This window comes from Psilocybe cubensis, chromosome 5 (assembly GCF_017499595.1).
Source record: "Psilocybe cubensis strain MGC-MH-2018 chromosome 5, whole genome shotgun sequence".
NCBI classification, from domain to species: domain Eukaryota; kingdom Fungi; phylum Basidiomycota; class Agaricomycetes; order Agaricales; family Agrocybaceae; genus Psilocybe; species Psilocybe cubensis.
This window is the reverse complement of record NC_063003.1, coordinates 1305667-1317605: the sequence shown is the minus strand read 5'-3', so window position 1 is coordinate 1317605 and position 11939 is coordinate 1305667. Positions and strand designations below refer to the sequence as shown.

The following is an 11939-nucleotide window of genomic DNA, read 5'->3' as shown; positions in this document are numbered from 1 at the left end:
TATAAGTCCAAGCTAAGAAGAATCAGACTTTGCAGCTTTACAATAAAGAATATCTAAATCACAATCATAATCTCGAGTAGAACACAGAAGAAGGCACCACATGGGACGAGATGAAGCTGAAAGGCATTAAACTCGTGTGCACGAAGAAATTCAAGCCACAAACGACAGGACACACCAGAGTCATTTGCAATTTGGTGAGTGTTGAATTGTTTTTCAGGGCAAGATGGATCGATATGTAAACCTGTAGCATAAACGCAGTGACATAAAACGAAGTGCTGGGGTCCGTAAGTTACAACCCTCAATTGTGCAAAAAAGGGGGCTCACAATACTGGCAAAGCATGGATCAACATCGCCTGAAGAAGACACGCCCCGGCCATTGGAGGACGACCCGTCTGCTGCCCGACCAATATCAAATTCCCCAAGCTAGTGACAATCCACGAAAATACGACCATCATCCACGTTGACGCCCTTTTGACCCTTGCCGAAAACCAAACCGTCAGAAAAACCGCCCCTAGAGATACCAATCCTAGGACGTAGATGACATCGTATGCGAGCAGAAATCCAGAAAACGAAGTTGCTTCAAGACCGTCCACTGTAGGCAGAAAGTGAGCATGATGAGAGCTATTTATTCAAACGGTATACAATACACACCGGCCATCGATATAGGAGTAGGTACTGAGCGCCTGGCCCACAGTCCTTTATTGAAGTATCTAGACTTCTGCGTCAAGTTCCACAGAACACCCTCCAGAGGTGTTGCGGTTGCGCAGCAAAGAAAGCAAAAGAGTGGAACAAAGAAACGGAAAAGGGATGGCTTCAAGTAAGTTTCGTAGAATCAATAAAAAGAACTTCTGTCAGGCATCTCGATCAATCCGTTCCCAGGGATGCAATCGTCTCGCAGAACTAGTGTAGACCTGATACAAGTGCTTCACACCGCATTTCCTTGCGGCTTCACGGCACCAATGATTGATGAACGAATCAGAGTAAGACCTGGAAAGACTCAGCGTAGTACAGTGTGATAGTGCATACGAATAATTTGTCAGGTGGTAAATCAAGAAGCTTTGCTTGGGAATCCTGCCTCAGTTATATTGGAGGCATTTGGAGAACGGTCGCCGCGGCTAATCGAATAATTGACAATTTCTGGACCATTGGCGTATCCCCAGAAAGGCGACTTGCTTGATACATTTGATGGTTCGTGAGATCCCTCGAAAGCAGGGATGGGCTCGCAGTGAGGCCTCGGCCGGTAAGCAACGGTGACATCCTGGCTGTGTGTATGATCTGGTCAAGATTCTCGAAACGATGTTGTATGACCATCTGAAGCTACTTTTCAAAGTTACGGGGAGAAGATGGAATTGCAGGTCAAGGAAATGATTAAAAGAACATTCGTCACGGTGGTACCCGAAGTGAATGCTTTATAATAGGCATGATGTCCAATAAACACAAGTTCAATCTCTCAAAATATTGTCTGCAAGACCCAAGATACTGTAGGCTTGATATCCTCGATAAGAGTTTCCACAATGACCGTATATTTTGTTGGTAGTTAGAGACGACCAAGGAGCTGTGCTCTTTTCTGAAAGCCACTCTGCGGGATGATCGTTATAACTTGAAATCAACCATCAATTGAGGCGTTATTAGATCATATTGATCCGGTTGTTTGCCAAGATCATAGCTACGAACTAAGCGCTTGTGCCACTGCCCACCGTTGTAAGTACCACTTCGATGATGTAGAGAAAAATGAGAAGCTGCGCTGCATCGATGACCCTCTTATTGCGTAAATGTTTGGGGGCTCATTGCGTAGATATGCTTTCGGACACATTTACAGACAACTATAAATGCATGTAATTTTCAGTATCTTCAAATAAAATTCCTGATTGACTCTGAAGACATATGTATTGGCGGATTGACTCGTCCAGAAGATAAGGATGACAATAATACAGACATTATGATTCTCAAGAATGGAAAGCGCTATAAGTTACATATCTTTTTTGCGCGGACGGCGGGTAGGGTCAAATCCGTCTTGTTTTCTGATTATTCTGCTTGAGGCGTGGGGGCTTCGAATAGACGACAGCAGGACGTTAGACCTCTCCCCTGTCGGCTTTTACCTGGATAAACATGTTGAAGAACAGATAAAGAACTGCGTTTTAGAGATTAACGCACATCTTCTTCACTGGGAGTCATGAAATCGTGCATCTTTAAACCTTTTGAGACAACATCAGCCCCTAACTTGTCTAGTACCACTTTTCCACAGTGTACAATCACCTCTTCCTTTCCAGTTGCCCCGGAGAGGGGACCAGTTACCGTATCACGGCTGTAGTACGCCGTTGTCGAACTTTCTCCGTCTGTTTCACGACGGCGTGCTTTCAAATGTTCAACCGTTCTGGATTGCATTTCCTGAGGACCGCCGTCTGACCTATCAGCCTGAGAATGCATTAGTAAATCAAAGTAGAAGTAAAGAAAATACTAAAACTAACCTTGACTGCTGCCTCTGATGCGCTCGCAAGAGTTTCATTCCAGCCAGGTGCATATTCATGAGGTGAAGATGTCTTGTCGTTCAGATCGCGATTGAGAGTTCTGTGTTTTTCCTTTTCCAGAACCTAATAAACTTATTAATATGAATCGGGAACTTGATAAATTGAGCACTTGCATCCGGATCGTTTTCATGCATCGTGCTAGGATATCACTCCATTAGCATGTTATTTTAAGGGAATTCGACATTTAGAAAACCTTGAATAGAGTCTGGTTGTCTGTTAGTGGGAAAGGGGGACACAGTAAACAAAAGTGCAGTGTTTCACGAACCTGGTACTGTTAAATCGAGCACTTGCACCAGCAGCAGCTCTAATGGACATGGAGAGGCGAGGGACAGAGTAGCAAGTGATTGAAGAGAGCATCTTAATTTCTGTATTGGTGGAAAGCAAGGATGGCTGCATCGACGCGACGTGTTGTCTCTCAAATACCCGCACCTACACATGACGTCACTACCACCCTATTTCTCCTTGTTGTTCCCACGCCATCATTAGGCAATACTTTTCCTTATACTCTTCGTCGACTATGACGCTTTGAAGATGACATTCGATTCGTGCAACTCCAATTAAATCAAGTTTCCGTTGTCTTAGATTGGGTTTTCTGACCCACCCATTTGCCTTTATGTAAATACCCTGCTGCTGAGTCCTCTGGTCCAGCATTAATAATTTAATTTGCTTTCATCAATTTTTTTTCAATATCAGGCAGTGGTCAGCCAATTGTCTAGTCACATTCTGCTCACCAATTCCTGATGGCCTAAAACAGTGGTAAAGAAGATGTAGTTCTGCATTTTCTTGGCCACATCAGGGCTACACCCGATTAATAGTGTGGCGCATCCCGGAATTTGACTTTTCTTTGTAGTACTTTTCTCCTCGCGGAGACGCCTGTGAGCCTTGAGTCCTGAGGCACAGGTTGTTGGCCAGTACCCATATACTATTTCATGGGCGTGAAAACATCTCTTTCCATATTTCGCAATGGTTGGACAAGAGCTGAAGCTTGAAGCGCTAAAGTCTGTCCGCTGTAAGAATGCAATTATTCGATGCTTCGCTACTGGCCAAACACTGTCGCACAATTTTTCCCTACTAACCAGAATAGTTAGTAGTGAAACCGAATAGGTGAGCCATAGCATTATTGGCCACTGGATCATCATGGTAAACAAGCATAGTTGCATGATCTGTCTATTGTTCAATGATTATAGTTCCAAAGCTTGTCATGTTTGGTTCCGGTCATTTTACTATGCGGAATGATGAAAGGTCTTTCGATAGGGATTATTACGAAAGTGATTGACAAAGTTCAACAAAATCTGTACAGTGTGACCGCGCAAGTGCAAGTCCGCCGTGGTCAATTATAAAAGACGTCCAAGCAGCTGCAAACAAAAATGAATTGGCTAACACACGGCATGTCTTTTTCTGTCTCGTAACCTCGTTGTCAGATTCCTGCGAGCCCCCTGCACCGCTCTCTTCCTGCTCTGGAAGTGACAGCTTTACCACACACCGTATCGAATGTCCTCAACTCGAGTGTTCCTCGAACCGGCCAACATTTCTGACCGATGGTGTTTCACAGCTGTGGGCATTAATCATTCAACATTCACTAGTAGTTCCTGTCTGGTTCTTCAACGAATACTTACACCAGGCTCACTTCATTGAATCCCTGTGATTCCAATTTTCCATCACGGACCGAATTTCTCCAGGCCCACATCTTGGTTAAATTCGCTGCAGAAGTGCCTCGAAAGATTGAAATTAGTGAAGTCGATATGCTGAACCCGATGCATTATCTATGTTGGCTCTTTCTCGCTCTCGAACTGGACGCCTTTCTTGTGTCCGGAGATACGCAGTGCCTGCCCCTCATTATGGAATGGCAAATGTCAATCAAACCACGGCATTAAGAACTTAAAGAAGTGATCGGTCATGTCTAGCTCCTTTGACTCTTTTCAATTCAATTGTAAATTTCGGGTTTAAGGTTAAAGGATCTGTTATTTATGGCACTGGCACCGAGCTCCCTGTACTATCCAAAAACGGGCCATGGATCTTACTGGCATTCGTCGATTGCGATCCAGTGTCGTTTTGTCGGATGCAAACATGGTCGGATCCGAAACTAGAATTCGGGTAATTTCCTGTCCTATACTAAGGTTTGCACGGAAGGCAAGATGTATAAAGTCTCCACTTTTCGACTTGAAATTATTATCATCATCCTCAACCTCCAAGTAATCCACAAACTCAATTTTCTTCTTCATACTTCAAGTGCGTTCTGTTTTATTTTTCTTGTTACCAGCGAGACTCAAGTCTGCCCTCTAGTATGATCTTTTCCGAAACTTGCGACAAAGTCACCATCACCAAGGGTGTTCTTTCTGCTGATTGCAAAAAGGCCGACAAGAAGAGCACTATCCACTCTTCAATCTCGCTCAATGATTACATCGGAGTAACTGACGGAAAACTTGTGTGGGGAGGCAGAGGTTTCAGTCACCACGCCGAGGACGTTCATGTACACAACGGTGTACTGTCTGCCAAATTCAAAGTGAACGGCAAGACGGTCGAAAGCAAACTCGACCTTAATATATATCTTCAAAATCACGACGGTCTCTTGGCGGTTATTCCCAACCCACACCCAGTCGATGCGTGAGTGTCTACCCACAATTTTGTTTTACTTTTTCTGACATGTAACTTCGCACAGGCATGCCAATGGCAAACATCTCGTTGCACCTGAGCTGTTGAGGGGAATTTCTGAGGCTAGTGTTTCGAGCATCGCCAGCGCTGCCAGTGCCAGCAGCATGTTCTCTGCTGCCTCAACAACTTCAACCTCGACATCTGTGTCCACATCATTCAAAGAGACCAAGTCATCTTCTTCTTCTTCATACGCTGCTTTCTCTTCTACAAAGTTCCGAAGGTACTTACTTCCGAACCGCGGTCAACCATTTGTGCTAACGTGTTGTTTATTTTGCAGTGAGAGCCAGCACCTTTTGATTGAAGATACCTGTACGAAGCTTGAGCTCAAGGGCACGTTCCTTCACGCTCAGTGCCGCCGTCTTGATGGTACCCTCGTCCACTCTCAGATTGACCTCGACACGATCATCGGATTTTTTGAGGGTCATCTCCAATGGGACATCTCTGGATTCAGCACTCACTGCTTCGAATACTCCCTTGACGGTTTCTTCTTGGTCGCTAAATACAAACCTCACGCGGGCGACGAATACCGAATCACTCGTCTTGATCTTCGAACCAGACTCCGCAATGCCAATGGCGTCCTCATTATCATTGAGCTCAACAAGAAGCTTTCCGTCATGCTCAGCGAAGTCCCTTGGATGAAGTTCAAGGTTATTGCCGAGCCTGACCTTAGCGTGTTCGCTAAACATCCCGTCATGCAAGAAACACTTATCAGCATCGCAGAAAGCACTGTCGAACATGTCACCATCGAGATGCACAAAATGCTCACGATTGCAATGGAGTCTGCTATTTCTGTTATCACCGCTTCCGCCATGAAGCACGTCTCTGCTCAAATGGAAACTTTGGTCTCTGGTGCTGTGGGCCATGCAAGCGCCAGCGCTTCGATCACCGCAGCCGAATCCCTTCACCTCTATGGTCGTGGACGCTATAGTGCAGCTGGGGGTTACGGATATAGCGCGACATCGAACGGCCACTCGGCTCACTACGAATCCCATGGAAGCTATCATGCGGACGGCCACGCCCACCACAGCTACGCCGAAATCGCGAAACACACCTAAACCGCTCATGTCCGATTCCGTTTGGTAGTTTCTTGGTTAATTTTTTATACTACTACCGTTGAATATTTTGCTATTCACATTCCTTTGGGTTCGTGTTGTTTATTTATTTCTCAATATTTTTTTATCTGCTTGGGTTCAAGTTGATTTACACTCCCTTCATGTCAATAATGTGCTATGTAATTTCTAAACCCTGCTATTAGTATTTGCTTCGCTTCATATTGATTGCATATGTATAAGACTATTACCGGGTCTTCAGTCACTCATTCACATATTTTTCATGTTTAATAGCTACGCATTTCAATTCAATGCCTCAGTAAAACTCAAACAGCTTTGACTGAAAGTGTCCTATATATTGAGTAGTACTTCAAGCAGGACATATGGTTCCAACATTGGAAACCTACGTACAGCATCAGACTAAACGGATTACATTTCTCGAAACAACGCGTTCAATAATTTCAGTTAAATCAATAATTCATTTCCTTAGACATGATAAACGATTCTCTAAATAAGTAGTATTTGTGCCTATATATCCTGTAGATGTAAAACGATTTTTCCATGATGAAAATCTGAAGTTCTGACGGCATTTCAAGAACAAACCCGCCAGATCTGGCTAAATTTAGATGAACCTAAGATCACCGGCAGCGCGCGCTTAATTTAGTGCAAGGTCTATTTTTGGCTTTATAATATACTCAGGTAAGAACTTCACCATTGACCAAGCAAAATGTTCCTGATTCTTCCCGAGATGGTCATATCAATTGCTTTATATCAGGTATTTATGTTAAAATGTCGACAACAGCCATGTGTTTCATGTGAGATCTATCGTAAGCGTTGTGCCATAAAGCCTCTGTAGCGCAAAGTATAGGCTCCATTCTGAAGGCTTGCTGAAATCTAGAGATACAGTACTTAGCGATAACTTTCTCGACAGTGTGTACTAAGCTACGCCCACCACTGTACCACCCCTCTTTAGCACCTGTGAAACACTTGGAAATTTGTCTAGAAAGGTCCGACGATCATTAGAAGTAGCTCGGAACTTTGTCCCAATGAACAACTTATTCAACTTGGACTACTATATAATTGGACTCGTATATCGGCCAAAAAAATATAACTGAAGCAGTCTCTAAAATTAAAGCGGAGGTTGATTTGAACCGCGCCTTCCGTTGTTCTGAGTCTTGATTGCCACTGACAAGTTGTCGCGAAAGGTTACACTCAAAAAAAAATGAAATGCCTGATATAACAAGGCCAAACAAACCAAACTGTGCGGATATCGTGGCTCAGTTTCACACGGTGTCAACACGGTTAGGCTTTGAAGAGTACCTTCCGACTTTGTTTCTGACTTTTCACAACACCTTTGCTCGAGTGGCGCGTCGGATAGTAATCTACTCCTGAGTCTCGGCAGATAGATTCAAATATCTGTCTTTCTGGTCGAACGACATGGTAGCTTTCCTGTCAACTTCCGCGGCACATTCCCATACTACCTTCAAGGTAAGTAGGTACAATGTACGCTGAATAATTTGTTAATAGCGCATTGATTATGCTCAGACGTTATCAGACCAGATTTTCTCGGAACCATCTTGCCTTTAGACCCGGACCATCTGCCATACCCTGAATTCCTGTCATACTAGCAATAACCAAGCGATATTCCCTCTCTGCATCGGACATGTCAGTTAATGTCAAGACCTATTTACGGAGTATACTTTGCACGGTACTCAATCGTGCCGTTTGTGAAAAGCTGGCTCAAGTTGTACCTCGATGTATTCTTACATGACAGGCGGGCCTTGTCCTGCTTCGATTGTTTGATACTTGGCTATGACTGAAGAGTTCCTACCGCGGGGGATAACCTATTCCGACTCAAAGATGAACGCTAGCCGATGTTTGCAGTAAGGACATCATATAAAAACCACAACTTTGACGACGAGTATTATTTCAACCATCCGAAATCCCTTTCGTATCATATTTTAGCATAAAATAAAGGTATATTTACTTGTCGAAGTTTCATTGAGAGTAATAACCTAACCTATTCCCAACAAGGCCATGTCACTTTCATCTTCTTGCAAGGAATTCTCGATCTCAAAATCCGGTGTTCTTTCCGCCAAGTGCAAGATTCGCGACACCAACAATTTCTCGAGTTCTTCCATCAAGCTGGACGATTATGTGGGCTTTATTGACGGCAAATTAACCTGGGGATCCCATGGCTTCAGTGCTGCTGCCGAGAGTCTCTCAGTCAATGCGGAGGGAATTCTCACAGCAAGGTCCAAAGGAGGATCCGACAAGGCTACCGAGAGCCATCTCGATCTAAACCGCCACATCAAAAACGTTGACGGTTCTTTGGAACTCATCACCCGTCCCCTATCACTGTCTTCGTGTGTTTTCCGTTCTGACTCTCAACCGAGCTATACGAATCTCATCATATATAACATAGACCCAAACGGCCTGAACCCATAAAATTAGTTGCAGGGCAAGATGTCGCCAAAGCCATGTTATCCGCAAATTCTGCTTCGACGGCCACTACCGCCAGTTCGTCCAACATGTTCTCTGCGGCATCGACTATGTCAAGCGCCACCACAGTCTCAACATCATCTACCATGACTTCTAAATCGTCGTACTTTGCTTCCTCTTCATTCAGACGGTATGTCTAATATCTTCTTCGAGACGTTTTTTTGACATGCTCCCTTCAAGTGAAAGTCACCACCTGTTAATTGAGGAAACTTGCACGAAGCTTGAGCTCAAAGGAACATTCCTTCACGCCCAATGTCGTCGACTCGACGGTGCAGTCGTCCACTCTAAGATTGACCTCGACACAATCATCGGGTTTCTCGACGGCCATCTCCAGTGGGACATCTCAGGATTTAGTACCCATTGCTTCGAATATTCTCTCGATGGATTCTTTTTAGTCGCGAAATACCGGATACATAAAGGCGATGAATACCGAATTGCCCGCCTGGACCTTCGCACTCGACTTCGTAACTCCAATGGCGTACTTATCATCATCGAACTCAATAAAAAGCTATCGCTTATGCTTAGCGAAGTTCCTTGGATGAAGTTTAAGGTCATTGCCGAGCCAGACCTCAGCGTCTTCGCAAAACATCCTGTTATGCAGGAGACCCTCGTCAGCATCGCTGAAACGACCGTGGAGCATGTCACCATTGAGATGCATAAAATGCTCACCATCGCAATGGAGACAGCTATCACCGCCATTACAGCATCCGCAATGAAGCATGTTTCCGCCCAAATGGAATCCCTGGTTACTGGCGCTGTCGGGCATGCAAGCGCCAGCGCGTCTATCACAGCAGCAGAAAACCTACACATCTATGGAGGTGGATACTACGGGCGTGGAAGTGCTTATATCAGAGGGGCTGCTGGGGTCATCCACGACATTCATCAACACCGCGAAATTCCCGTTGGCAATGGAGCTAGTACCGGCCACGCTCATTCTCCCCTCAATGGCCATATGAATGGCCATAGTCATACCCACTAGATCTATACTTTCGATTGGATGGGGCCTTCACTCTCATCTCTTGAGTCTTGACCATTCAAGCTTCAAGTTTGACTCGGTAGCTAATCCTAATCTTTATTTATATATCTGGTATCCGTACCCTTGTGTTAATACAAATTCGAGTGCGATAACTCTAATATGACGGGGAAAACATAAGGACAAATTTTTGTGCGCCATCATGCTTTTGCTTCGAGTCAAAACTCGCTTTTCTCATTACGACCTCGCTGCGTTCTGTTCGAGTTGAGCTCAGGGGTGTCTACGTCATTCGCGAATTGATATCGGAGCAATCGCTTTATGGGGCTCGGGTCGCTCGGCCTCTGGTGCTTTTACCAATCAAAGTTATCAAACCTATGAGCTTGTCTGGGTGAACACCTAAAGTGTAGGTTATGACAAGTTCGACTGTAGACAGCACCAATAACAAAGTACAGGGAAACGAAAACACACTTGAATGTTTGACATCTCAATTGATACACTTTTCAAGAACAAAGAAGGTTTATAGAAACAAGGTCAAATTACAGATTCTCAACAAAACATGAAATGGTCTGCCATCGTATGTTGTCCATGCGTGAAAGAATGAGAGAGGTATATATCTTGCTGCCTTCGAAATAAGAATGTACAAGTTTAACAGTATGTACGTTATTAAGGGAAACCCAAGTCGTTGAATCACTGTTAACAGAACAACATCAGACCTAGGGTAACACTGGATGTACGCCTAACCTACCAAAAAGTAATCAGGTACACGCCGCGACACAAGAGGTTCACCGGCCCGCGGGGCAGGATCAAATTGTAGGCTGCACGGGTGTCGATAAATCAGAACATGCATACGACCTCCAACAGAGACAGAACGCACAAGCTATATGATAATTTTTCATCTATTTCCATGATAGCGGCCTGGTTACCGCAACGATAACAGTAGTTCGGAGCACTGAAGATTGTCACAACATTTCTATCCTGTCCCCAGCTGTAACCTGGGTTTCGATGCGGGAAGTTAAAAAAGGATGAAGCCAAGATAGATTACTGTGTCCTACCCTCCATGACTAGCTGATGCGCTCGGGCGACGAGCGTCAGCCCGTTATTGTGGTTGAAGGCTTCTGAAATATCCTGCCCAAACGTGTAACCAGCGCCGCGAGGGGATATACCCCATCCACAGCGATCGTCGGGGTCGGACCATAGAAGATCACACATAGGCCCTTCATGTGGAACCTCCTGCACCCGATCGATGGAGCGAACATGGTCAAGAGTATCGATGGATGGTGAGAGACCACCGTGTAGACAGAATATCTAGGGCATGAGAGTCAGCAATTGATGGGAATGTAGATCATGATTCCAAAGTGAGATAACCCTTGTAGGGGTCATCACACGAGGAATGTTACAGCTTAATCTCAATAAGCTGTGTATGCAGATATCGACGTACTTGGTTGTCAATGAGAGCAGTAAGAGGTAGGAAATCAAAAAGGTCGGTAAAGTAGCGCCATACACTGGCGTTGCCGTATTTTCGGAGACATTCATCATAAAAGCCATAAACTTGCGTGATTTGTCTCGACTCGTGATTCCCGCGAAGTATGGTGACCCGATCTCGATAGCGAAGCTTCATGGCGACAAGTAGTGTAACTGTCTCGACAGAATAGTATCCTCGGTCAACATAGTCGCCCATGAATAAGTAGTTGGTGTCCGGAGAATTGCCTCCGATCCGGAAGAGTTCTGATAGATCGTGCTGATGACGACGATAATGACCCAGAGAAGGAATGCAAACGATACGTAGGAAAAGAAACGAGCGCCAGTAGATATAAGAAAGTCATTTTGTACAGGAAACGAAGCGGCACGCACGAATTGGCCATGAATATCACCGCAGACAGTGACTGGGCACCTTACAGGCTGTACATTCGACTCCTCCATGAGAATCTCGCGAGTCTATGGAAGGTTACAACAGAATAAAAGTTCATTAATTGATTGGAATTGGAGGAACAGTGGTATAACTTTGAGGTATATAGCCTGTTCACGAACCTTGTCGCATAGTTTTTTAACATCAGCTTCTGAGAGTTGCTTACACTGGCTGAGTTGTTCGATCCAGCCATCGATTTCGTGTTCCATGCGTACAATGACTTTCTAAAGATTGAAAGAGACCGGGAGCGATGATTGTCTGAAAGGGAGATAGGTGGAGCAGTGATAGTAGTACCGCAGTCCTACGAATCCCTCAATCCTTGTCAATCA

General features: G+C 44.7%; 4 protein-coding genes across 4 annotated transcripts; 2 read left to right on the top strand and 2 right to left on the bottom strand.

Annotated features, from left to right (window-relative positions):
- Positions 1-2072: 2072 nt before the first annotated feature.
- Positions 2073-2843, bottom strand: JR316_0005893 (uncharacterized protein; the record flags this gene model as incomplete). Its single annotated transcript, XM_047891644.1, has 4 exons — positions 2073-2099; positions 2155-2415; positions 2469-2591; positions 2790-2843. 4 exons carry the CDS (start codon positions 2841-2843, stop codon positions 2073-2075), a joined length of 465 nt encoding a protein of 154 aa, XP_047748993.1.
- Positions 2844-4538: 1695 nt separating this feature from the next.
- JR316_0005892 (uncharacterized protein) lies at positions 4539-6235 on the top strand (the record flags this gene model as incomplete). Its single annotated transcript, XM_047891643.1, has 4 exons — positions 4539-4622; positions 4789-5132; positions 5188-5400; positions 5458-6235. 4 exons carry the CDS (start codon positions 4539-4541, stop codon positions 6233-6235), a joined length of 1419 nt encoding a protein of 472 aa, XP_047748992.1.
- Positions 6236-8266: 2031 nt separating this feature from the next.
- JR316_0005891 (uncharacterized protein) lies at positions 8267-9710 on the top strand (the record flags this gene model as incomplete). The annotated part of the gene is made up of 3 exons (XM_047891642.1): positions 8267-8595; positions 8655-8861; positions 8912-9710. The coding sequence occupies 3 exons, from the start codon at positions 8267-8269 to the stop codon at positions 9708-9710; spliced, it is 1335 nt and encodes a 444-aa protein (XP_047748991.1).
- A 681-nt stretch (positions 9711-10391) lies between these two features.
- On the bottom strand, positions 10392-11819 carry JR316_0005890 (Serine/threonine-protein phosphatase PP2A catalytic subunit; the record flags this gene model as incomplete). The annotated part of the gene is made up of 7 exons (XM_047891641.1): positions 10392-10394; positions 10450-10519; positions 10579-10696; positions 10757-11009; positions 11143-11442; positions 11556-11639; positions 11733-11819. 7 exons carry the CDS (start codon positions 11817-11819, stop codon positions 10392-10394), a joined length of 915 nt encoding a protein of 304 aa, XP_047748990.1.
- Positions 11820-11939: the final 120 nt, after the last annotated feature.